Source organism: Dromaius novaehollandiae, chromosome 28, assembly GCF_036370855.1.
Source record: "Dromaius novaehollandiae isolate bDroNov1 chromosome 28, bDroNov1.hap1, whole genome shotgun sequence".
Lineage (NCBI taxonomy): Eukaryota > Metazoa > Chordata > Aves > Casuariiformes > Dromaiidae > Dromaius > Dromaius novaehollandiae.
The window spans coordinates 2,874,819-2,901,504 of record NC_088125.1 but is presented as its reverse complement, the minus strand read 5'-3'; the positions used below and the strand labels follow the sequence as shown (position 1 = coordinate 2,901,504).

Below are 26,686 nucleotides of genomic sequence, written 5' to 3'. Positions count from 1 at the left end.
GCCCTGCCCCCCCCCAACCCTCCCAGCTGCCCCAGCCCCCCCCCTTGGCCCTCCCTGGCCCCCCCGGCTGCCCTGCCCCCCCCCAACCCTCCCAGCTGCCCCAGCCCCCCCCCCCTTGGCCCTCCCAGCCCCCCCTCACCCCCCCGGCTGCCCTGGCCCCCCCCAACCCTCCCAGCTGCCCCAGCCCCCCCCCCTTGGCCCTCCCTGGCCCCCCCGGCTGCCCTGGCCCCCCCCAACCCTCCCAGCTGCCCCAGGACCCCCCCCTTGGCCCTCCTGGCCCCCCCAGCCACCGGCCCCCCCCAACCCTCCCAGCTGCCCCAGCCCCCCCCCTTGGCCCTCCCAGCCCCCCCCGGCCCCCCCGGCTGCCCTGGCCCCCCCCAACCCTCCCAGCTGCCCCAGCCCCCCCCCGGCCCCCCCCAGCCCCGCTCACCAGCTCGGGGGGGCCGCGCGCCTTCCGGGGCCGCCCCAGCAGCGGGTTGGGCTTCCCGGCCACCCCGTCGCGGTGCCGCCGGCTGGAGATGTGCTGGGGGGGGGGACACGTCTTGGGGGGGGGCAGCACCCCCGGGGGGGCGCACGGAGGCCGGGGGGGGCCCTGCAGGACTTGGGGGGGGTCCGGGGGGGGTCCTGGAGGGTCAAGGAGGATCTGGGGGATCTCGGGGGGGCCTAGGGGCACTTTGGGGGGGCTGGGGGGGCCCAGGGAGGCTTGGGGGGGGGTCTCGGGGGGCCTGAGGATCCTAGAGATGCTTGGGGGGGGGCTTGCGGGGCGGGGGGGTCCCAGGGAGGCTTTGGGGGGGTCTTGGGGGGGCTTGAGGGTCCTAGGGGCCCTTTGGGGGGGGGTCTTGGGGGGTTGGGGGATCCCAGGGGGGATTTGGGGGGGTCTCGGGGGGCCCTGAGGGTCCTAGGGGCCCTTTGGGGGGGCTGGGGGGTCCCTAGGACGATTTGGGGGGGCCCTGAGGGTCCTAGGGGCCCTTTGAGGGGGGGTCTTGGGGGCTGGGGGGTCCCAGGGAGGCTTTGGGGGGGCCCAGAGGGAGTCACAGGGGACCGGGGGGGGGGGTCGCGGGGATGTGGGGGTCTCACAAGGGATTTGGGGGGCTGGGGGGGGTCATGGGGGATTTGGGGGGGCTCGTGGGGATGTGGGGGGGGCCGTGGGGGGGCTGTGGGGTCTTGTGGGGCAGTGGGGGGGCTCGTGGGGGATTTGGGGGGCTCACGCGGGCTGTGGGGGGGCCATGGGGACCCAGGGGGGGTCACAGGGGATGTGGGGGACCCGGGGGGGGCTCGTGACAGATGTGGGGGGCTGGGGGGGCCGCGGCGGATTTGGGGGGGCCGAGGGGGCTCGCGGGGGATTTGGGGGGCCGTGGGGGATGTGGGGGGGGGCTCTCGGGGCCGTGGGGGCTCACCGGGCTGTGGGGGGGCCATGGGGGGGGCTCGCAGGGCTGTGGGGGGGCTCTTGGGGCTGGGGGGGGGCCGTGGGGCTGGGGGGGGGGCCGTGGTGGGCTCGTGGGGCGTATGGCGGGGGCTCTTGGGGCCATGGGGGGGCCATGGGGGTGGTGGGGAATTGGGGGGGCCGTGGAGATGTGGGGGGGCTCTGGGGGGCTCTCGGGGCCGTGGGGGGCTCCGGGGGGGCCTGGGGGGGCTGTGGGGGGGTCCGGGGGGCTGCGGGGGGGCTCTGGGGGGCTCTCGGGGCCGTGGGGGCTCTGGGGGGTCCCGGGGGGCCGTGGGGGGGTCCGGGGGACCCTGGGGGGCTCTCGGGGCCGTGGGGGGCTCCGGGGGGGCCCGGGGGGGCTGGGGGGGGGTCTGGGGGACCCTGGGGGGGCTCCGGGGGGGCCCGGGGGGCTGTGGGGGGTCTGGGGGACCCTGGGGGGGCTCTGGGGGGCTCTCGGGGCCGTGGGGGGCTCCGGGGGGGCCCGGGGGGGCTGTGGGGGGTCTGGGGGACCCTGGGGGGGCTCCGGGGGGGCCCGGGGGCTGTGGGGGGGTCTGGGGGACCCTGGGGGGGCTCTGGGGGGCTCTCGGGGCCGTGGGGGGCTCCGGGGGGGCCCGGGGGGGCCGTGGGGGGCTCCGGGGGGGCCCGGGGGGGTCCGGGGGGGGGCCGGTACCTGCTTGAGCTGGGCCTCGGAGTTGACGCGGACGTTGCAGACGCGGCAGTGGAAGGCGCGGGGGGGCAGCGCCGAGGGGGGGCCGCCCGCCCCCGCCCCCCCCCGCGGGCAGGCCCGGATGGGCCCCAGCCCGCTGCGCGCCTCCAGGATGGTGCGGTGCTTCGTGCCTGGGGGGGGGGGGGGACAGTCCCCTTAACCCCCCCGCCACCCCCCCCGGTGTCCCCGAACCCCCCCGCAGCGTCCCCAACCCCCCCCAGGGTCACTGACCCCCCCCGCAGGGTCCCCATCCCCCCTCATGCCACCGCCCCCCCCAGTGTCCTCAACCCCCCGGTACCCCTGACCCCCCCCCAGGGTCCCCGACCCCCCCACAGATACCCCAACCCCCCCTTGCCACCCCCCCAGGGTCCCCAACCCCCCCTGCCACCCCCTGATGTCCCTGACCCCCCCCGCAGGGTCCCCATCCCCCCTCATGCCACCCCCCCCCACAGTGTCCCCAACCCCCCCGGCACCCCTGACCCCCCCCCCCAGTGTCCCCGATCCCCCCACAGATACCCCAACCCCCCCTTGCCACCCCCCAGTGTCCCTGACCCCCCCGCAGGGTCCCCAACCCCCCCACAGCCATCCCAATCCCCCCCTTGCCACCCCCCCAGGGTCCCCAACCCCCCCTGCCACCCCCTGATGTCCCTGACCCCCCCGCAGGGTCCCCATCCCCCCTCATGCCACCCCCCCCCACAGTGTCCCCAACCCCCCAGCACCCCTGACCCCCCCCAGTGTCCCCGATCCCCCCACAGATACCCCAACCCCCCCTTGCCACCCCCCCAGTGTCCCCAACCCCCCCAGCACCCCTGACCCCCCCCAGTGTCCCCGACCCCCCCACAGATACCCCAACCCCCCCTTGCCACCCCCCCAGTGTCCCCAACCCCCCCAGCACCCCTGACCCCCCCCCAGTGTCCCCGACCCCCCCACAGCCACCCCAACCCCCCCATGCCACCCCCCCAGTGTCCCCAACCCCCCCCACAGGGTCCCCAACCCCCCTCACAGCCACCTCAACTCCCCCCCCCACATCACCCCAGCGTCCCCACCCCCTTGTGCCACCCCCCAGTGTCCCCAAACCTGCTATGCCACCCCCCCATGTCCCCAACCCCCCCATGCCACCCCCCTGATGTCCCCAACATCCTACCACGGTGTCCCCAACCCCCCCATGCCACTTGCCCACCATCCCCACCCCCCCCAGGGTCCCCAACCCCCCCCCATGCCACTCTGGTGTCCCCAACCCCCCCGTGCCACCCCTTCCGGTGTCCCCAACCCCCCCGCTAGGGCCACTCCGTGTCCCTGTGCCCCCCAGTGTCCCCAACCCCCCCACCCATGCCATATCCCCCCACCGGGGTCACCCTGATGTCCCCACACCCCCCGTGCCACCTCCAGTGTCCCCACAGACCCCACTGTCCCCCCAGTGTCCCCACGTGTCCTGCATCCCCAATGCCCCCCCTCCTGCCCCCCGGGTCCCTGTGCCCCCTACGGCCCCCAGTGTCCCTGGGTCCCCCTGGGGTCCCCAAGGTCCGTGTCCCCCCCGGTGTCCCTCTGTCCCCCCTGTCCCTGTGTCCCCCCGTGTCCCTGGGGTCCCCAGTGTCCCTCCTAGTGTCCTCGTGTCCCCCCGGGGTCCCCGGGGTCCCTACAGTCTCTGCCCCCCCCAACCCAACGTCCCCCAGTGTCCCCAGGGTCTCTGTCCCCCCCAGTGTCACCGTGTCCCCCCATGTCCCTGTGCCCAGCACCTCTATGTCCCCCCCAGTGTCCCTCAGTGTCCCCACAGTCTGTCTGCCCCAGTGTCCCTCTGTCCCCACTGTCCCCATGGTCCGCGTCCCCCCCAGTGCCACTATGTCCCCCAGTGTCCCCACATCCCCCAGTGTCCCATGGTCCGTGTCCCCCCCCAGCGTCCCTCTGTCCCCCGTATCCCTGTGTCCCCCAGTGTCCCCACATCCCCCAGTGTCCCCACAGTCTGTGTCCCCCCCAGTGCCACTATGTCCCCCAGTGTCCCCACATCCCCCCGTGTCCCCATGGTCTCTGTCTCCCCCGTGTCCCCATGGTCCGTGTCCCCCCGGTGTCCCTCTGTCCCCCCGTGTCCCTGGAGTCCCCACTGTCTGTGTCCCCCTCCTCCGTGCCCTATGTCCCCCCGTGTCCCCGTGTCCCCCCCGTGTCCCCACCTTTGTTGTGGGCCTCCAGCTGGGACAGGGAGTTGACGGCCACCTTGCAGAGGCCGCAGTACAGCAGCCGCTTCGCCTTCTCCTCCTCCGCCTGCGTCCCCGTTGTCACCGTCCCCGTCACCGCTGCCACCGTCCCCGCCGTCCCCGTCCCTGCTGTCCCCTCCCCGGGTGCTGCCGCCGCCGGGGGCTGCTCGGGTGCCGGGGGCCGCTCGCCTGCGGGGAGGTGGCACCGGCTCGGTGGGGAAACTGAGGCAGGGGACAGCTGGGGACACCTGGGGACACCTGTCCGGGGGGGTCACCCACCCAGGGGTGCCCAGGGACCCACTTGCGTGGGGGGGGGGGGCACCATCCCCAAGTGACACGCAGACACCCGGGGGTGCTGGGACCTCCTGGGCGGGGGGGGGCTCACTGTCCCCAAGGTGACATGGGGACATGTGGGGATGCAGGGGACACCCAAGGGTGCCGGGACCCCCCTGTGCAGGGGGACCCACTGCCCCCAGGGTGATGTGGGGACACAGAGGCCACCCGGGGGGCCACCCAAGGGTGCCCCAGACCCACTCGTGTGGGGTGACCTGCTGTCCCCAGGGCAACATGGGGACACATGGGGACACCCCGGGGTGCCAGGACCCGCCTGGGTGGGGGGACCTGCCGTGCCCAAGGTGGCATGGGGACACGTGGGGACATGTGGGGACACCCAGGGGTGCCGGGACCCCCCTGGGAGGGGGGGATCGCTGTCCCCAGGGTGATTTGGGGACACAGGGGCCACCCAAGGGTGCCCCAGACCCACTCGTGTGGGGTGACCTGCTGTCCCCAGGGGATGTGGGGACACAGGGGACACGTGGGGACACCCCGGGGTGCCAGGACCCACCTGCGCAGGGGCCGTCGCCGTCGGGGGGGCCGGGCGCTGGGGTGCCCGGGGCTGCCGCCTTGTCCTTGTCCTTGTCCTTGTCCCTGTCCTTGTCCCTGTCCCCGTCGCCGGGGCGGCCCCGGGCGCCCTCCAGCCCCTTCAGGCGCCGAGCGTGGCGGTTGCCCTGGTAGTGCGCTGCCGCCTGACTCTGCGGACAGCCGGCACCGCAACACCCGTCACCGCGACACCTGTCACCGTGACAGCCGGCAGCGCGACACCCGGCAGCGCAACACCCAGCACCAGGGGCATGTGACACCAGGGACACCCGGCACCTGCAACACCCACCACTGCGGACACCCGGCACCGCAACACCCAGCACCCATGACACCCGGCACCACAACACCCGGCACCGGGGACCCCCAGTACCCGCGACACCCAGCACTGGGGACACCCATCACCTCTGACACCCCGTACCCGCAACACCCGGCACCAGGGACACCTGGCACCTGTGACACCCGGCAGTGGGGACACCCACCCCGGTGACACCCACCCCAGGGACCCCACCACGGGGACCCCCACCCTGGGGACACCCATTGCCGGGCACCCCCGGCACCCGCAACACCCACCCTGGGGACACCCGTCACCTGGGGACACCCCACCCTGGGGACACCTGTCACCTGGGGACGCCTGACGCCCACGGACACCCGGCACCAGGGACACCCACCCTGGCCACCTCCAGCCCTAGGGACACCCCACCCCCGGGACACGGCTCACCCTGGGGACCCCCAGCAGCTCCCACCCCGGGGGCCCAGGCGTCTGGGGGGGGGGCAGGCATCCAGGGGCGGGGGGGGCCCAGGCGTCCGGGGCCGGAGGGACCCAGGTGTCCCGGGGCAGGGAGGGGCCCAGGCGTCCGGGGGTGGGGGGGCCCAGGCATCTGGCTGGAGAGACCCAGGCGTCCGGGAGTGGAGGGACCCAGGCGTCCGGGGGCCCAGGCGTCCGGGGGGCCCAGGCATCTGGGTGGGGGGCCCAGGCACCCGGGGCTGGGATGGACCCAGGTGTCTGGGGGCGGGGGGGCCCAGGCGTCTGGGGGGCCCAGGTGCACAGGGGCAGAGGGGCCCAGGCGTCCGGGGACCCAGGCGTCCGGGGGGCCCAGGCATCCGGGTGGGGGGCCCAGGCACCTGGGGCTGGGAGGGGCCCAGGCGTCCGGGGGCCCAGGCGCGTGGGGGCAGAGGGACCCAGGCGTCCAGGGAGGGAGGGGCCCAGGCGTCCGGGGGGCCCAGGCGCGCGGGGGCAGAGGGGCCCAGGCGTCCGGGGAAGGAGGGGCCCAGGCGTCCGGGGGCCCAGGTGTCCGGGGGGCCCAGGCGTCCGGGGGCCCAGGCATCCGGGGAGGGAGGGGCCCAGGCACCCAGGGCTGGGATGGACCAGGTGTCTGGGGGCGGGGGGGGGCCCAGGTGTCTGGGGGACCCAGGCGTCCGGGGGGCCCAGGCGCGTGGGGCTGGGAGGGACCCAAGTGTCCAGGGGCCGGGGGGGCCCAGGCGTCCGGGGGGCCCAGGCACGCAGGGGCAGAGGGGCCCAGGCGTCCGGGGGCCCAGGCGTCCGGGGGCCCAGGCATCCGGGTGGGGGGCCCAGGCACCCAGGGCTGGGATGGACCAGGTGTCTGGGGGCGGGGGGGGGCCCAGGTGTCCGGGGGACCCAGGCGTCCGGGGGGCCCAGGCGCGTGGGGCTGGGAGGGATCCAAGTGTTCAGGGGCCGGGGGGGCCCAGGCGTCCGGGGGGCCCAGGCACGCAGGGGCAGAGGGGCCCAGGCGTCCGGGGAAGGAGGGGCCCAGGCGTCCGGTGGGGCCAGGTGTCCGGGGGGCCCAGGCACGCGGGGGCAGAGGGGACCAGGCGTCCGGGGGGCCCAGGCGTGCGGGGCTGGGAGGGACCCAGGGGACCCAGGCGTCCGGGGGGCCCAGGCGTCCGGGGGCCCAGGCATCCGGGTGGGGGGCCCAGGCACCCGGGGCTGGGATGGACCCAGGTGTCTGGGGGCTGGGAGGGACCCAGGCGTCCGGGGGGCCCAGGCGTCCGGGGGGGCCCAGGCGTCCGGGGGGGCCCAGGCGCGCGGGACCCACCTGGGAGTTGAAGCGCAGCTGGCAGAGGGCGCAGGCGATGACGGGGCGCCGGGGCTTGGCCAGCGTCGCCCCCAGCCCCGCCGGCGGCACCGGCTCCATCTGCGGCAGCGCGTCAGCGCGGGGGGGCCCAGCACCCCCACCCCCACCCGCACCCGCCGAGCACCCACCCTTGCACCCACCCTCGCACGGGCCGGGCTGCGGGTGCCCTGGGGCAGGCGGCGGGTGCTGGGGGGTGGCACCGTGGCAGCTGGGGGTGGGGCTGGGGGCACCATGGGGCAGGTCATGGGTGCTGTGGGGCAGGCCATGGGTGCAGCAGGTGCTGTGGGGCAGGTCATGGGTGCTGGCGGTGCCATGGGGCAGGTCATGGGTGCCGTGGGGCAGTGCCACGGGCACAGAGAGTGCTGTGGGTCAGGCCGGGGGCACCATGGGGCAGGTCATGGGTGCTATGGGGCAGGTCATGGGTGCTGTGGGGCAGTGCCACGGGCACAGAGGGTGCTGTGGGTCAGGCCGGGGGCACCATGGGGCAGGTCATGGGTGCTATGGGGCAGGTCATGGGTGCCGTGGGGCAGCACCACAGGCACAGAGGGTGCTGTGGGTCAGGCTGGGGGCACCACGGGGCAGGTCATGGGTGCTATGGGGCAGGTCATGGGTGCCATGGGGCAGGTCATGGGTGCTGTGGGGCAGCGCCATGGGCACAGAGGGTGCTGTGGGTCAGGCCATGGGTGCAGCAGGTGCTGTGGGGCAGGTCATGGGTGCTGGGGGTGCCATGGGGCAGGTCACGGGTGCCGTGGGGCAGTGCCACGGGCACAGAGGGTGCTGTGGGTCAGGCTGGGGGCACCACGGGGCAGGTCATGGGTGCCGTGGGGCAGCGCCACAGGCACAGAGGGTGCTGTGGGTCAGGCCAGGGGCACCATGGGGCAGGTCATGTGTGCTATGGGGCAGGTCATGGGTGCTGTGGGGCAGTGCCATGGGCACAGCGGGTGCTGTGGGTCAGGCCAGGGGTGCTATGGGGCAGGTCATGGGTGCCGTGGGGCAGCGCCACAGGCACAGCGGGTGCCATGGGTCAGGTCATGGGTGCTGGGGGCACCATGGGGCAGGTCATGGGCGCCGTGGGGCAGCGCCACAGGCACAGCGGGTGCCATGGGTCAGGTCATGGGTGCTGGGGGCACCATGGGGCAGGTCATGGGTGCCGTGGGGCAGCGCCACAGGCACAGCGAGTGCCATGGGTCAGGTCATGGGTGCTGGGGGCACCATGGGGCAGGTCATGGGTGCTGGGGGCACCATGGGGCAGGTCATGGGCGCCGTGGGGCAGCGCCACAGGCACAGCGGGTGCCATGGGTCAGGCCATGGGTGCTGTGGGTCAGGCCAGGGCGGCGGGGGCCGGGGGGGGGGCGGCGCCGTGGGGCGCCGGCGCCTGCTGCCAGGTTTCGTAGCGGCTCAGGAATTTCTCCCTTCCCAACCTCGGGGGACGGGGCCCGCCCTGCCCGCCCCCGCCCGGACGCCTGGGCCCGCCCGCCCGGACGCCTGGGCCCTCCCCACCCCGACACCTGGCTCTCCCCAACCCCCCCCCGCCGCCCAGCCAGGCCCGGACGCCTGGGTCCCCCCCAGACGCCTGGGTTCCCCCCCCCCCCCCGGCCCGGACGCCTGGGCCCCCTCCAGCCCGGACGCCTGGGCCCCGTCGCTGGACCGGGCCGGGGGGGGGGACGCCTGGGTCCACGGCTCTCCCCGGGGATGGACCCCTCCCCCGCAGGACGCCTGGGTCCCCCCGCCAGCCCCGGGGACACCCCAGGGTCCCGCGCCAGGGGCCCAGGCGTCCGGGAGCGGAGCCCGGCGGCGGCACGTGCAGCGCGAGGGACCCAGGCGTCCGGGCGCGGGGCCAACGCCGGGGGACCCAGGCGTCCGGGCGCGGGGCTGACGCCAAGAGGGCCCAGGCGTCCGGGCGTGGGGCCAGCGCTGGGGGACCCAGGTGCCCGGCCGTGGGGCTGATGCCAGGGGGCCCAGGCGTCCGGGAGCGGGGCCCAGAGGCGGCACGTGCCGCGCGAGGGACCCAGGCGTCCGGGAGCGGGGCCAGCGCTGGGGGACCCAGGCGTCCGGGCATGAAGCCGGTGTCAGAGGGCCCAGGCGTCCGGGAGTGGGGCTGATGCCAGGGGGCCCAGGCGTCCGGGTGTGAGGACAGTGCCAGGGGGCCCAGGCGTCCGGGAGTGGGGCTGATGCCAGGGGGCCCAGGCGTCCGGGCACGAAGCCGGTGTTAGAGGGCCCAGGCGTCCGGGAGCCGGGTCGCTGCCAGGGGCCCAGGCGTCCGGGCACGAAGCCGGTGCCAGGGGGCCCAGGTGTCCGGGCGTGAGGCCGGTGTCAGAGGGCCCAGGCGTCCGAGCGCGCGGGTGGTGCCAGGGGGCCCAGGCGTCCGGGCGCGGGGCCCGGCGGCGGCACGTGCGGGCCCGGGGCCCGGGACCGGTGGCAGCACCGGGGGGGCCCAGGCGTCCGGGGCCGAGACCCGCCGCGCTCGTGTCACGGCCGGGGGGGGGGGGGGGGGACAGGACACACACGGGCCTCCCGCCCCCCCCGCCCCCCCCCGGCCCCGCTTACCCCGGGCGGCGGCGGCAGCGGCGCGCGGCGGCCCCGGTACGGGAGCCGGCAGGGGCCGCTACGGGGGCCGCGAGCGGCGGCGGCTACGGGGGCCGGCAGGGGGCGGTGCCGCCCCGCCCGCCGCCTCCGCCCCCCGCGCCCCCCCCCGTGTCCCCCCCCCCCCCCCCGCGCACACCCGGCGCCGCCGGTACAGCCGGTAACACCCAGCGCACACCCGGCAACACCCGGTACACCCGGTACAGCCGGTACAGCCGGTGCGGCTGGTACAGCCGGTAACACCCAGCGCACACCGGTACACCCGCTACACCGGTACAGCCGGCTCACACTCACACCTGGTGTGCCCGGTACAGCCGGCACAGCTGTACAGCCGGTACACCCAGCGCACACCCGTTGCGCCAGCTACAGCCGGCACAGCCGGTACCCCCGGCACAGCCGGTACACTGGCACACCCGGTGTGCCCGGTACGGCGGCTACAGCCACTACACCGGTACCCCTGGTGCACACCCGGTACCCCCAGCACACCCGTTGCACAGCCGGCTCACGCTCACACCAGTACCCCCAGCGCACACCTGCTCCAGCCTGCGCACACCCGGCTGACACTCACACCCGCACACCGGTACACCCGTACACCCAGCACAGCCGCTCCCGCCCGGTGCCCCCATCACACCCGTCGCACAGCCGGCACCCAGCTGCTCAGAGCTGCTCACACCCGTCGCACACCCGTCGCACACCCCCCCCTTACACCCACCACAGCCCCGCTCACACCCGTCGCACACCCGTCGCACTTCACGCACAGGCGGCCCCGGCCTGGCCCCCCCCCCCCAGGGCCCAGGACCCCCCGGTGACACCGCCGTCCCCAGGCGGTCGAGGGGGGGGCAATGCCGGGGGGGGGGGGGCACCCATCGCGGGGCCGTCCTGGCATTTGGGGGGGGCTCAGATGGGCGGGGGGGGCCCGGGCATCCGGGGGGGACCCAACTATCCGGGGGGGCCCAGGCGTCCGGGGGGGCCCAGGTGTCCGGGGGGGCCCAGGTGTCCGGGGGGGACCCAACTATCCGGGGGGGCCCAGGCGTCCGGGGGGGCCCAGGCGTCCGGGGGGTCCCAACTATCCGGGGGGGCCCAGGCGTCCGGGGGGGCCCAGGCGTCCGGGGGGGACCCAACTATCCGGGGGGGCCCAGGCGTCCGGGGGGGCCCAGGTGTCCGGGGGGGCCCGGGTGCCGCCCCCCCCCGCCCCAGCAGCCGATGGCGCCCGCAGAAGTGGGGCAGCCGCCATTGGGGGGGGGGGGGGGGGACACGACACCCGGACGCCTGGGCCCTGCCCCTGGCGGAGCAGCCCCCCCCCACCCCCCCGGCACGGCTGCCCCCCCCCCCGGTGCCCCCCCCCCGCTTTGCACCCCGCTGACCTGCCGGGGGGGGCGGGGGCGCGCCCGGCTCGGGCCGCTGCTGCCGTCGGGCACGTGGCCCCCCCCCTTCCCCCCCCCTCCCCCCCCCGCCGCGCATGCGCCCTGCCCCCCCGCCGCCCCCCCCGCCGCGTCACGTGGGCACGGGCCGGGCACGGGGGGGGGTATTGCATTGGGTGCGGGGGGGGCCTTGCATGGGGGGGGCGTTGCATTGGGTGCGGGGGGGGTGCTGGGTGCTGTGCACGGGGGGGGCCTTGCATTGGGTGCAGGGGGTGCGGGGGGGGGCGCCGTGCCGGCTCCAGGCCCCCCCGGGTGCTGGGTGCCAGGCCCGGGGGCTGCCCCCCCCCCCCGCCCCCCGCGAGGGCCCAGGCGTCCAGGCAGCAGCACCCACTGCCAGGCCGGGGGGGTGCAGTGGGTGCGGGGGGGGTCAGAGCAATGGGTGCGGGGGGGGGTGCAGTGGGTCAGTGCAATGGGTGCAGAGTTGGGTAGGTGCGGGGGGGTCAGAGCAATGGGTGCGGGGGGGTGGGTGCAGTGGGTGCTGGGGGGGTGCAATGGGTGCGGGGGGGGTCAGAGCAATGGGTGCGGGGGGGCTGGATGCAGTGGGTGCAGGGGAGGGTGGCGCAGTGGGTGGGAGGGTGTCAGTGCAGTGGGTGCTGGGGGGGTCAGAGCAATGGGTGCAGACTTGGGTGGGTGCAGTGGGTGCTGGGGGGTGCGATGGGTGCAGGGGGTGCTGGGGGGGTCAGAGCAATGGGTGCAGGGGGGGTGGGTGCAGTGGGTGCTGGGGGGGTGCAGTGGGCGCAGGGGGGGTGCGGGGGGGTCAGAGCAATGGGTGCAGGGGGGGTGGGTGCAGTGGGTGCTGGGAGGGTGCAGTGGGTGCAGGGGGGGTGCGGGGGGGCCCCGCAGCGGGTGCCGGGTGCCGCAGCCGGGCGCAGGCAGCAGCAGGGCCGCGGGGCCCCCGCGGGTGCCGCCCCCCCCGCCCCGGGCGGGTGCTGGGTGCTGCATTATTGATGGGGCGACAGCGTGTAATGAGCCCTAACGAGGGGCCGCGACACCCGAGCCGCCGCCTGACACGCGCGGGTGCACACCCCCCCGCACACCCGCACACCCGGCCTCCCCGCCGGCAGCACCCCTTGCACACGCGTGTGCACACGCACCCGCTTGCATTTGCACCCACGCCTTCGTGTCCTTGCACACGCACTCTTGCACGTACACACGCTTGCACACATATGTGTGTGCTTGCACACGCACCGGCTTGCACACGCACACAGGCGTGCCGGCTTGCACACGCACACCCTTGCACAGCCCTGCTTGCACACGCACACCCTTGCACAGCCCTGCTTGCACGCGCACAGCCTTGCGTGTGCACACACATAGGCACATTTGCACGTGCACACACTTGCACACGCACACACTCCTGCACACGCACACACTTGCACACGCATGCTTGCACATGCACACGCTTGCATACACACACACGCACATACAGCCACACCTGCTTGCACACGCACTCTTGCACACACACCCGTGCGTGTGCCTGCACACACACAGCCTTGCCCGTGCCGACACCTCCGGGGAGGCCACACACGTCCCGTGCACACGCGTGTGCCCACGACCCCTTTGCTGTCGCGGCCGCTTGCACACGCGTGTGTGCACCCGTGCCGACGCTCCCGGGTGCACGCGCAGGCCCAGCTTGCACACCCACGCTTGGGGCGACCCTGCCCCCCCTTGCACACGCATGTGCCCCCCCCCGCACGCCCACGGTGCCCCCCGCTCCCTCGCACACGCGCGTGCACACGCCGGGGGTAGGACACGTTTAATGGGGGCCCCGCCGCCCTAGTGCAATCGCGGCCCGGCCGGGGGGGGCCCAGCCCCAGGGCCCCCCCCCCCGCAATCCCGTAGCGGCGCCGGGCGGGCTCAGTGCAAAGTGAGGGGCCCCGGCCCCCCCCGCGCCCCCCCGCTGCACACGGGTGCCCACGGCACGGCGGTGCAAGGCACGGTGGTGCACAAGGCACGGTGGTGCGCGGTGGTGTGCAAGGCACGGCGGTGCACACAGCTGCACGGTGGTGCACACAAGCGCACACAGCACAGTCGTGCACGTGGCACGGTGGTGCAAGGCACGGCGGTGCACACAGCTGCACGGTGGTGCACACAAGCGCACACAGCACAGTCGTGCACGTGGCACAGTCGTGCACGTGGCACGGTGGTGCAAGGCACGGTGGTGCACACAGCTGCACGGTGGTGCACACAAGCGCACACAGCACAGTCGTGCACATGGCACGGTGGTGCAAGGCACGGTGGTGCACACAGGTGCACGGCGGTGCCCGGTGGTGCACATGGTATGATGGTGCAAGGCACGGTGGTGCACACAAGCGCACAGCACAGTCGTGCGCATGGCACGGTGGTGCAAGGCACAATGGTGCACGTGGCACGACGGTGCAGTGCTGCACAGTGCACGGTGGTGCACGTGGCACGGTGACGCACAGTCCACGGTGGTGCACGGTGGTGCACGTGGCACGGTGACGCACAGTCCACGGTGGTGCACAGTGCACGGTGGTGCACGTGGCACGGTGACGCACAGTCCACGGTGGTGCACAGTCCACGGTGGTGCACGTGGCACAACGGTGCCCAGCGCAGCGGCCGGCTGTGCTGGTGTCCAGTTTGCTGGTGATGGTGCCACAGCCTGGCGCGGTGACACCCGGCACAGTGCTGCCCGGCACAGTGCCGTCCCTGCCCGGTTCAGCGTCACCCGGTGCTCCGGTGCCCGGTGTCACCCGGCCGGCGGTGCCCGACACGCTGGCACCTTGTGCCGGGACGGTGATTTCCAGCACGGTGATGCCCAGTGCGTTGGTGACACCCGGTTCACTGGTGGTGCCTGGTGCATTGGTGGTGCCTGGTGCATTGGTGACGCCAGGCACGGTGTTGCCCGGCGCATCGGCAGCGCCTGTTGCATCGGCGGTACCGGGCACAGTGATTTCCAGCACGGTGACACCCGGTGCATCGGTGACGCCTCATTCCTTGGTGACACCCGGTGCCTCGGTGGTACCTGGTGCATTGGTGGTACCCGATGCATCGGTGGTACCCGGTGCATCCATGGTGCCCACAGCCCTGGGCATCGGTGGTGCCAGGCACGGTGATCTCCAGCACGGTGACGCCTGGTGCCTCGGTGGTGCCCAGTTCATTGGTGACACCCGGTGCCTCGGTGGTGCCCGGTGCATCGGTGGTACCAGTGCATCAGCAGTGCCCAGTTCATCGATGGTACCCGGTGCATCAGTGGTACCCGGTGCACCGGTGATACCCAGTGTCCCAGGCACCGGTGGTGCCAGGCACGGTGATCTCCAGCACGGTGACATCCAGTGCATCGGCGGTGCCCAGTTCATTGGTGGTACCCGGCGCATCGGTGGTGCCCGGTGCCTCGGTGGTACCAGTGCATCGGCAGTGCCCAGTTCATCGGCGGTACCCGTTGCCCTGGTGCTGCCCGCTGCCCTGGGCATCGGTGGTGCCAGGCACGGTGATTCCCAGCACGGTGACACCCGGTGCATCGGTGGTGCCCAGTTCATCGGTGGTACCTGGTGCACCGGTGGTACCAGGCACGGTGATTCCCAGCACGGTGACGCCCAGTGCATCGGTGGTGCTCAGTTCATCGGTGGTACCTGGTGCACCGGTGGTACCAGGCACGGTGATTCCCAGCACGGTGACACCCGGTGCATCGGTGGTGCTCAGTTCATCAGTGGTACCTGGTGCACCGGTGGTACCAGGCACGGTGATTCCCAGCACGGTGACACCCGGTGCATCGGCGGTGCTCAGTTCATCGGTGGTACCTGGTGCACCGGTGGTGCCAGGCACGGTGATTCCCAGCACGGTGACACCCGGTGCATCGGCGGTGCCCAGTTCATTGGTGACGCCTGACGCATCGGCGGTACCCGGTGCCCCGGTGGTGCCCAGTTCATCAGTGGCACCCGTTGCACCGGTGCTGCCCGCCGCCTCGGTGGTACCCAGCGTCCCGGGCACCGGTGGTGCCAGGCACGGTGATCTCCAGCACGGTGACGCCCGGTGCATCGGCGGTACGCGGTGCCCCGGCGGTACCGGCCGCCCCGGTGGTAGGGGCGCCCCGGGCGGGGTGGCACCGCCGGGGGGGCCGGGGGGGGCCGGGCACCCCTAGGCCTCGGAGGCGGCCTGGGGCTTGAGCTGGGCCTTCTCCATGGCGGTGCCGTAGGGCAGCGAGCGCTTGAAGAAGCCCAGCTGCGCCGGGGGGGGGGGGGTTAGGGGGGGCTGCCCCCCCCCGGGACCCCCGCGCCCGGCCCCGTGTCCCCCCGGCCCCATCGCCGGCGTGTCCCCAGGTGTCTCCTCTGCCACCCATGTCACCCATCTCCCTCCACACCGACGTGTCCCCGTGTCCCCTGTGCCACCCATGTCCCTCCACACCAACATGTCCCCATGTCCCCAATGTCCCCAGATCCAACGTGTCCCCGTGTCCCCTGTGCCACCCAGCTCCCCCATACCCATGTCCCATGTCCCCTGTGCCACCCAGCTCCCCCATAGCAATGTCCCCATGTCCCCTGTGCCACCCATGTCTCTCCGTACCGTGTCCCCATGTCCCCCACGTCCCCTGTGCCACCCATCTCCCCCATACCATGTCCCCATGTCCCCTGTGCCACCCATGTCCCTCCATACCAACATGTCCCCACGTCCCCCCATGTCCCCTGTGCCACCCATCTCCCCCATACCTATGTGCCACCCATGTCCCCCCATACCATGTCCCCTGTGCCACCCATCTCCCCCATACCATGTCCCCATGTCCCCTGTGCCACCCATGTCCCCCCATGTCCCCCGTGTCCCCATACCCAACATGTCCCCGTGCCCCGCTGCCCCCATGTCCCCGTCCCACCTTGTGGAGGCCATAGCTGAGCCCCTGGGCCCCCCCGTGTCCCGCTCCCCCCGTGTCACCTGTCCCCCCGTGTCCCCGCCGTGTCCCCCCCCGTGTCACCTTGTAGAGGCCGTAGCTGAGCAGCGCCAGCAGCAGCAGCCCCAGCAGCGCGGCCACCACCACGATCCACACCGGCACCCCGGGGCCACCCCCCGCCGCCGCCCACTGCAGCCCCGTCGTCACCTGCGTCACCGCGGCCCCCCTCAGACGGGCCCGCCGTGTCCCCACGGCCACCCGCGGGGGCCCATGGACCCCACGGACCGCCCAGGGCCACCCATGGCCACCATGGACCTCCCATGGGCACCATGGCCCTCCCAGGGCCACTCAAGGCCACCCATGGGCCCCATGGACCTCCCAGGGCCACCCAAGACCACCCATGGGCCCCATGGACCTCCCAGAGCCACCCATGGCCACCCATGCGCCCCATGGACCTCCCAGGGCCACCCATGGGCCCAATGGGCCTCCCACGGACACCCACAACCACCCATGGATGCCCCATGGCCACCCATAGACCTCCCAGGGCCACCCATGGCCACCATGGACCACCCATGGGCCCCATGGACCTCCCAGAGCCACCCATGGCCACCCATGGGCCCCATGGATCCCCCATGGCCACCCATAGACCTCCCAGGGCCACCCATGGGCCCAATGGACCTCCCACGGACACCCACAACCACCCATGGATGCCCCATGGCCACCCATAGACCTCCCAGGGCCACCCATGGACCTCCCAGGGCCACCCATGGGCCCAATGGACCTCCCAGAGCCACCCATGGCCACCCATGCGCCCCATGGACCTCCCAGAGCCACCCATGGGCCCAATGGACCTCCCACGGACACCCACAACCGCCCATGGATGCCCCATGGCCACCCATAGACCTCCCAGGGCCACCCATGGGCCCCATGGACCTCCCAGGGCCACCCGCAGCTGCCCATGGAGGCCCCATGACCACCCATAGACCTCCCAGGGTCACCCATGGATGCCCTATGGCCACCCATGGACTTCCCAGGGCTACGCATGGGTCCCATGGACCTCCCAGAGCCACCCATGGGCCTCAAGACCCTCCCAGGGCCACCCACAGCCACCCATGGACCTTTCACAGCCACCCAGGGCCACCCATGGATGCCCCATGGCCACTGATGAGCCCCATGGACCTCCCAGGGCCACCCACGGGTCCTGTGGACCTCCCAGAGCCACCCACAGCCACCCATGGGCACCATGGAGCTCCCAGGGAAACCCACGGCCACCCATGGACCCTCCAAGGCCACCCATGGGCCACCTAGAGCCACCCATGACCACCCACGGACCTCCCATGACCACCCATGGGCCCCATGGACCTCCCAGGACAACCCACAGCCACCCATGGAGCTCCCAGGACAACCCACAGCCACCCATGGGCACCATGGAGCTCCCAGGGAAACCCATGGCCATCCACGGACCCTCCAAGGCCACCCATGGACCCTCCAAGGCCACCCATGGGCCACCCATGACCACCCATGACCACCCACGGACCTCCCATGACCACCTATGGGCCCCATGGAGCTCCCAGGACAACCCACAGCCACCCATGGGCACCATGGAGCTCCCAGGGAAACCCATGGCCATCCATGGACCCTCCAAGGCCACCCATGGACCCTCCAAGGCCACCCATGGGCCACCTAGAGCCACCCATGACCACCCATGACCACCCACGGACCTCCCATGACCACCCATGGGCCCCATGGACCTCCCAGAGCCACCCACAGCCACCCATGGACCCTCCAAGGCCACCCATGGGCCACCTAGAGCCACCCATGACCACCCATGACCACCCATGGACCTCCCATGACCACCCATGGGCCCCATGGACCTCCCAGAGCCACCCACAGCCACCCATGGACCCTCCAAGGCCACCCATGGGCCACCTAGAGCCACCCATGACCACCCATGGCCACCCATGACCACCCATAGGCCCCATGGACCTCCCAGAGCCACCCACAGCCACCCATGGACCCTCCAAGGCCACCCATGGACCCTTCAAGGCCACCCATGGGCCACCTAGAGCCACCCATGACCACCCAAGACCACCCATGACCACCCACGGACCTCCCATGACCACCCATGGGCCCCATGGACCTCCCAGAGCCACCCACAGCCACCCATGGACCCTCCAAGGCCACCCATGGATGCCCCACGGCCACCCACGGGCCACCTAGAGCCACCCATGACCACCCATGACCACCCATGGCCACCCACGGACCTCCCATGGGCACCCATGGGCCCCGTGGCCCTCCCAGGCCCCCCCGGCCCCGCGGCGGTCCCTACCTGGAGGTGCTCGCGGGGGTAGTGCTGGGGGGGGACGCGGTAGGGCACCCGCTGCACCTGGTACTCGGCCTCGCAGCGCACCGCCGCCGCCTCCCTCTGCCGCACCCACACCCTCAGGCGCCTGCACCCCGCACCCGGCCCCCCCGGCCCCCCGGGGCCCCCCGCACCCGGCACCCCAGCACCCAGCACCCTCAGGCGCCCGCCAACCCCCACCCGCACCCCGGGGCCCCCCAGCACCCTGCACCCCAGCACCCGGCACCATGGGGGTCCCAGGTGGGTGCCAAGGGGATGCCGGGGGGTCCCGCAGGGTCCCAGGGGTGCAGGGGGGGTTGGGGGGTCCCAGGGGGGTCCCACAGGGTCCCAGGGGTGCAGGGGGGGTTGGGGGGTCCCAGGCGGGTCCCAGGGGTGCTGAGGTGTTCCGGGGTGGTTTGGGGGGGGGGTCCTGGGGGGTTCCCGGGGGGGGGGTTGGGGGGTGTCCCAGGAGGTGTTGGGGGGTGTCCCAGGAGGGGGTTTCTGGTGGGGTTGGGGGGAGTCCCGGGGGGTGTCCCGGGGGGGGGTGGGGGGGTGTTGGAGGGGGTGTCCCCAGGGGGATGTCCCGGGGGGTGGTCCTGGGGGGGGGTATCCTGGGGGGGTGTTGGGAGGGGTCCCGGGAGGGGGTCCCGGGGGTGTTGGGGGTGTCCCGGGGGGGTGTCCCGGCGGGGAGGGGTGTCCCCGGGGGTGGGGGGGTGTTAGGGGGGTGTCCCGGGGGGGGGGGTGTCCCGGGGGGGGGGGTGTCCCGGGGGGGGGTGTTAGGGGGTGTCCCGGGGTGGGGGGCTGTCCCGGGGGGGGGTGTTGGGGTTGTCCCGGGGGGGGGGTGTCCCCGGGGGGGGGGTCTCACCTGGGGCAGGGCGGCGGCGCGCAGGCGGAAGGCCAGGCGCAGGGTGACGCGCTGCTGCCGCTCCAGCGCCCCCAGGGGACAGCGCAGCACCCAGCACCCGGCCTCGGGGCACCGCTGCGGGCAGCAGGTCAACCCAGCATCCAGCACCCACCCACTGCACCCAGCACCCACCCACTGCACCCAGCACCCGGCCTCGGGGCACCGCTGCGGGCAGCAGGTCAACCCAGCACCCAGCACCCACCCACTGCACCCACCCACTGCACCCAGCACCCACCCACTGCACCCAGCACCCGGCCTCGGGGCACCGCTGCGGGCAGCAGGTCAACCCCGTGTCACCCAGCACCCAGCACCCACCCACTGCACCCAGCACCCGGCCTCGGGGCACCGCTGCGGGCAGCAGGTCAACCCAGCACCCACTGTACCCACCCACTGCACCCACCCACTGCACCCAGCACCCGGCCTCGGGGCACCGCTGCGGGCAGCAGGTCAACCAGCACCCAGCACCCACCCACTGCACCCACCCACTGCACCCAGCACCCACCCACTGCACCCAGCACCCGGCCTCGGGGCACCGCTGCGGGCAGCAGGTCAACCCCGTGTCACCCAGCACCCAGCACCCACCCACTGCACCCAGCACCCGGCCTCGGGGCAGCGCTGCGGGCAGCAGGTCAACCCAGCACCCAGCACCCACCCACTGCACCCACCCACTGCACCCAGCACCCGGCCTCGGGGCACCGCTGCGGGCAGCAGGTCAACCCAGCACCCAGCACCCACTGCACCCAGCACCCAGAGCACCCAGCCTCGGGGCACCGCTGTGGGGGAACAGCTCAACCAGCACCCAGCACCCACCCACTGCACCCAGCACCCAGCCTTGGGGCACCGCTGCGGGGAGCAGGTCAACCAGCACCCAGCACCCACCCACTGCACCCAGCACCCGGCCTTGGGGCACTGCTGCGGGCAGCAGGTCAACCAGCACCCAGCACCCACTGCACCCAGCACCCAGCAGCCACTGCACCCACTGCACCCAGCACCCAGCCTCGGGGCACCGCTGCGGGGGAACAGCTCAACCAGCGCCCAGCACCCACTGCACCCAGCACCCATCACCCCATCACCCACTGCACCCACAGCGCAGCACCCAGCACCCAGCCTCGGGGCACAGCTGCGGGGCACCAAGTCACCCCATGTCACCCAGCACCCACTGCACCCAGCGCCCACAGCACCCACCCACAGCACCCAGCATGCAGCATCGGGGCACTGCTGCGGGCACCAGGTCAACCACTGTGTCACCCAGCACCCACTGCGCCCACAGCTCAGCACCCACCCGTGTCACCCACCCGTGTCACCCAGCACCCAGCACCCAAAGTGCAGCACCCAGCACCCGGCCTCGGGGCACCGCTGGGGGCACCGTGTCACCCACCGCACAGCAGCCAGCACCCTGCACCCAGCACCCGTGTCACCCACTGTGCACCCTGCACCCCGCACCCGGCACCCACCGCACAGCACCCAGCACCCGCTGCACCCGCGTCACCCAGCACCCCCCGCCCCCCTGCGACCTGCGGCCGCCGGGACACACCAGGACGGGGGGGCCGCCGGGGGGGCCGCTGCTCCGTGCCGCCTCCCGCCGCTGCTCGGGGCGCTGGGCCCCCGCCCGCCGCTCCCGCTGCCACCCCAGGGTCACCGCACTGCCACCGCGGCACCCGGGGACACTGGCGACACCAGGGCCACCCCCCGCCCACGGCCACCCGGGGCCACCCCCCCACCCAGTGCCACCCACTGCCACCAGGGCCACCCCCCTCCATGGCCACCCAGGGCCTCCCAGTGACACCCCCCCTCCCAGGGCCACCCAGTGTCACCAGGGCCACCCCCCCCAGGGCCATCCAGGGCCTCCCAGTGACACCTCCCACCCACGGCCACCCAGTGTCCCCCCACCACCCAGGGCCACCCACTGTCCCCAGTGCCACCCCTGCCTCCCAGTGCCACCCCCCTCCCAGTGCCACCCCCACTGCCCAGTGCCACCCAGTGTCCCCAGTGCCACCCAGCGTACCCAGTGCCACCCCGCCTCCCAGGGCCACCTGCTTCCCAGTGCCACCCAGTATCCCCAGTGCCACCCCGCCTCCCAGGCTCCCAGGGCCACCACCGCCCAGGGCCACCCAGTGTCCCCAGTGCCGCCCTGGCCTCCCAGTGCCACCCAGTGTTCCCAGCACCTCCCAGTACCGCCCATCGCTCCACCGCCTGGTGCCACCCACCTCCCAGAGCCACCCGGCGTCCCCCGTGTCCCCAGCCCCCCGGCATCCCCAGGACCCCCCAGTGTCCCCAGTGCCCCCCAGTGTCCCCAAGACCCCCCGTGTCCCCAGCCCCCCGGCGTCCCCAGCCCCTCCGGTCACGGCGCGCGCGGGTGCCCACCCGGGGGGCCGGGGTGCCGAGGGGGGGGCTGGCGGAGCAGTTGGGGGGCCCCGAGTGGCCGGTGACGAGCAGCAGGGGCTGGCCGCGGTGGCGCAGGGGACAGCGCAGCTCCAGGGTGCCCTGGCTGATGGCGCTGGGGCCCTCGTTCACCACCTGCGCCGCGCCGAGCCGTGGGGCACCCGTGGGGCACCCCACGGCCACCCCATGGCCACCCACGCGGCCACCCCACGGCCACCCCCACGGCGAGGGGATGGTGACCCCACGGGGTGGGATGTGGGCACCCACGGGGACAAGGACCCTCATGGGGTGGGACACGGGCACCCACGGGGGGCAGGGGGACACGGTCACCCATGGTGGGGACACGGACACCTGGGCGGGGTGGGACATGGGCACCCATGGCAGGCGGGACATGGGGACATGGTCAACAGGAGGTGGGACATGGACACCCATGGGGGGGACATGGACACCTGGGCGGGGTGGGACATGGGCACCCATGGCAGGCGGGACATGGGGACATGGTCACCAGGAGGTGGGACATGGACATCCATGGTGGGGGACATGGGGACATGGGGACATGGACCCCCCCCACACGGTGGGACATGGACACCCACGGTGGGGACATGGACACCCATGGGGTGGGGGCCATAGGCACCTATGGGGCTGGGGTCATGGGCACCCAATGGTGGGGACAGGGACACCCATGGGGGGGGGACACAGATACCTGTGGGGTTGAGGACAGAGGCACCCCTGGGGTGGGGGACACGGGCACCCATGGTGGGGGGGACACGGGCACCCCAGGTTGGGGGACAGGGGCACCCACGGGGTTGGGGACACAGACACCCACGGGGTGGGGGACATGGGCACCCATGGGAGGGGCACAGACACCGATGGGGTTGGGGACATGGGCACCCACGGTGGGGGGGACACGGGCACCCCAGGGTGGGGGACATGGGCACCCATGAGTCGGTGACATGGACACCCACGGGGTAGGGGACATGGGCACCCATGGGAGGGACACAGACACCCATGGGGTTGGGGACGTGGGCACCCACGGAGGGGGAACACAGACACCCACGGGGGGGGGGGACACAGACACCCATGGGGTTGGGGACACAGACACCCATGGGATGGGGGACACGGGCACCCATGGGTGGGGACACAGACACCCCCGGGGGGGGCCCCCACCTCGTAGACGTGCTCCACCTCGGGCCCCACGTCCTCGTCCTGCTGGGGCGCCCGCCACGCTGCCCCCCCGCCGGGCAGGATCACGGTCTCGGGCCGGGACACGCTGCGGGGGGGGGGCACGGGGGGGGTCAGGGGCACCCCGCGCTTGTGTCCCCCCCCCGCCACCCCCCGAGGCCGCTCACCCGTAGGAGGAGAGGCGGGTGGCCGCCCGCACCTCCAGCGCCAGGGCCACCAACGGGCTCCGCGAGTTGTTGGCGTTCTTGCTGCCGCGGGGCCGGGGGGGGGTCACGGCCCGCCTGCACCCCCGCGGGACCCCCCCCCCCGGGGGACCCCCACTGGGACCCCCCACCATGGGATCCCCCCACCAGGAACCCCCACTGGGACCCCCACCCATGGGACTGTTCCCACCCACGGGACCCCCCCCCCCCAGGAACACCCACCCATGGGACCCCCCCCACCAGGAACCCCCACTGGGACCCACCACCACGGGACCCCCCCCACCAGGAACCCCCACTGAGACCCCCACCCATGGGACTGTTCCCACCCATGGGACCCCCCCCACCAGGAACCCCCACTGGGACCCACCACCATGGGACCCCCCCCCACCAGGAACCCTCACTGGGACCCCCACCCATGGGACCACTCTCACCCATGGGATCCCCCGATCCATGGGACCCCCCCCACCCATGGGACCCCCCCCACCAGGAACCCTCACTCAGACCCACCACCATGGGACCTGCACCCATGGGACCCCACCAGGAACCCCCACCCATGGGACCCCCACCCATGGGACTGTTCCCACCCATGGGACCCCCCCCCCAACCAGGAACCCCCACCCATGCGACCCCCCCCAACCAGGAACCCCCACTGGGACCCACCACCATGGGCACCCCCCACCAGGAACCCTCACTGGGACCCCCACCCATGGGACCACTCTCACCCATGGGATCCCCCGATCCATGGGACCCCCCCCACTGGGAACCCTCACTAGGACTCCCACCCATGGGACCCCCCCCCACCAGGAACCCTCACTGAGACCCACCACCATGGGACCCCCACCCATGGGACCCCACCAGGAACCCTCACTGGGACCCCCCCCACCCATGGGACCCCACCAGGAGCCCCCACTGGGACCCCCACCCATGGGACCTCCCCACCCATGGGACCCACATTGAGACCCCCACACCTGGGACCCACCCTAGGGACCCTCCCAGGACCCCCCACTTGTGGGACCCCCTACTCCCGAGGCCCCAAATGGGGCCCCCCACCCCAGGACACCCCCACCCCTAGGAACGCCATGGAGAGCACCCACTCGGACTGCCACCCCTGGGACCCCCCCCCACCCCCGGGACCCCCCCCACCCCCGGGACCCCCATCAGGAGACCCCACCAGGACCCCCATGCCTGGACCCCCACCCTAGGGACCCCTCACCCCAGGGACCCCCACTGGCACCCCCAGCCTGGACTCCCATGAGCACCCCCCCCACCAGACCCCCCACCCCAAGGTGCCCCCACCCTGACTCCCCTGGCTCCCCCCACTAGCACCCCCCACCCCAAGGTGCCCCAGCCAGGACCCCCCACCCCAACATCCCAGGGTGCCCCCACCCCCAGCCATGACCCCCCCACCAGCACCCCCAACCCCAGGGACCCCCAGTTAGGACCCCCCCCAGCACCCCAGGGACCCCCCAGCACCCCAGGGACCCCAGCCAGGTCCCCCCAGCACCCCCCACCCCAGGAACCCCCCAGTCAGGACCCCCCAGTACCCCCCCACTCCAGGGACCACCAGTCAGGACCCCCCCCTCCAGCACCCCAGGGACCCCCCACCCCTAGCCAGGGCCCCCCCACCAACACTCCCCACCCCAGGGCCCCCCAGCCAAGACCCCCCCCAGCACCCCAGGGTGCCCCCACCCCAGCCACGACCCCCCCCACCCCAGAGACCCCCAACTGAGACCCCCCTCAGCACCCCAGGCACCCCCCCACCCCCAGGCAGAACCCCCCCCACCAGCACCCCACACCCCAGGGACCCCTCACCCCCAGGGCCCCCCCCCGAGCCCCCCCCGCGGCACCTGCGGATCTGCAGCTCGAAGCGGATGCTCTTGCTGCCGTCGCCCAGGTGGGGCACGGTGAAGCGCAGCCCCCCCCAGAGCTGGGGGCAGAGGCGGGTGAGCGCGGTGCCGTCGTCGTCCCCCCCCCGGCCCCCCCCCCGGCCCCCCACTCACGCTGGCGCCCGCCTTCATGGGGTTGCCCAGGTCGCAGACCACGGCGCTGGAGCCGTTCGCCCGCTCGAACTCGCAGCTCAGCTGGGAGAAGTTCTGGGGGCGCCCGGCCCGTCAGCCCGCACCCGCACCCGGCCCCCCCCGGGCACCCAGCCCCCCGGGCACCCAGACCAACAGGCACCCGCTGCCATGGGCACCCAGACCCCCCGGGCACCCAGACCAATGGGCACCCGCTGCCATGGGCACTCATGGCTATGGACACCCACCACCATGGACACCCATTGCCATGGACACCCACAGCCATGGACACCCATTGCCATGGACACCCATTGCCATGGACACCCACCGCCATGGACACCCACCACCATGGACACCCATTGCCATGGGCACCCACCGCCATGGACACCTACCACCATGGACACCCACCACCATGGGCACCCACCACCATGGACACCCACCTCCATGGACACCCACCGCCATGGACACCTACCACCATGGACACCCACCACCATGGGCACCCACCACCATGGACACCTACCACCATGGACACCCACCACCATGGGCACCCACCACCATGGACACCCAGCCCCTGAGACACCCACCACCATGGACACCCACCTCCATGGACAGCCACCGCCATGGACAGCCACCACCATGGACACCCACCACCATGGACACCCAGCCCCTGAGACACCCAACACCATGGACACCCACCACCATGGACACCCACCACCATGGACACCCACCACCATGGACACCCACCGCCATGGACAGCCACCACCATGGACACCCACCACCATGGGCACCCACCACCATGGACACCCAGCCCCTGAGACACCCAACACCATGGACACCCACCACCATGGACACCCACCACCATGGACACCCACCACCATGGGCACCCACCACCATGGGCACCCACCGCCATGGACACCCACCTCCATGGGCACCCACCTCCATGGACATCCACCTCCATGGACACCCCCCACCATGGACACCCATTGCCATGGACACCCCCCACCATGGACACCCACCTCCATGGACATCCACCTCCATGGACACCCCCCACCACGCACACCCACCTCCAAGGACACCCACCTCCAAGGACACCCACCACCATGGACACCCACCGCCATGGACACCCACCACCATGGACACCCACCGCCACGGACACCCATTGCCATGGACACCAACCACCATGGACACCCACCGCCGTGGACACCCACCGCCATGGACACCAACCACCATGGGCACCCACCACCACGCACACCCACCACCACGCACACCCACCTCCATGGACACCCATTGCCATGGACACCCACCACCATGGACACCCACCTCCATGGACACCAACCACCGCAGACACCCACCACCATGCACACCCACCGCCATGGGCACCCACTGCCATGCACACCCACCGCCATGGACACCCACCTCCATGGACACCCACCTCCATGGGCATCCACCTCCATGGACACCCACCTCCATGGACACCCACCTCCATGGACACCCACCACCATGGACACCCACCTCCATGGACACC

The 26,686-nt window shown here is 73.4% G+C and overlaps 2 protein-coding genes across 3 annotated transcripts in view; both read right to left on the bottom strand.

Moving 5' to 3' along the window:
- ZNF385A (zinc finger protein 385A) overlaps positions 1–9,925 on the bottom strand; it is an 11,717-nt gene extending 1,792 nt beyond the window's left edge. Inside the window, 6 exon segments of the mRNA XM_064498426.1 lie at positions 431–523; positions 2,094–2,260; positions 4,295–4,507; positions 5,163–5,349; positions 7,252–7,350; positions 9,838–9,925. Of these exon segments, the coding sequence (XP_064354496.1) occupies positions 431–523; positions 2,094–2,260; positions 4,295–4,507; positions 5,163–5,349; positions 7,252–7,350 (759 nt within the window). The 5' untranslated portion in view covers positions 9,838–9,925.
- Positions 9,926–15,248: 5,323 nt separating this feature from the next.
- Positions 15,249–26,686, bottom strand: part of ITGA5 (integrin subunit alpha 5) — a 34,277-nt gene continuing 22,839 nt past the window's right edge. Inside the window, exons 21-30 of one of the 2 annotated variants that reach the window (XM_064498671.1) lie at positions 25,147–25,239; positions 24,994–25,073; positions 23,111–23,191; positions 22,929–23,031; positions 21,744–21,896; positions 20,914–21,000; positions 19,341–19,454; positions 18,464–18,559; positions 16,219–16,341; positions 15,249–15,473 (exon numbers count right to left, since the gene is read on the bottom strand). In XM_064498671.1, coding sequence (XP_064354741.1) covers positions 15,390–15,473; positions 16,219–16,341; positions 18,464–18,559; positions 19,341–19,454; positions 20,914–21,000; positions 21,744–21,896; positions 22,929–23,031; positions 23,111–23,191; positions 24,994–25,073; positions 25,147–25,239 — 1,014 coding nt within the window. In that variant the 3' untranslated portion in view covers positions 15,249–15,389. Of the gene's footprint in view, positions 15,474–16,218; positions 16,342–18,463; positions 18,560–19,340; positions 19,455–20,651; positions 20,736–20,913; positions 21,001–21,743; positions 21,897–22,928; positions 23,032–23,110; positions 23,192–24,993; positions 25,074–25,146; positions 25,240–26,686 lie in introns of those variants that run through there. The other variant, XM_064498672.1, reaches the window with a different exon arrangement.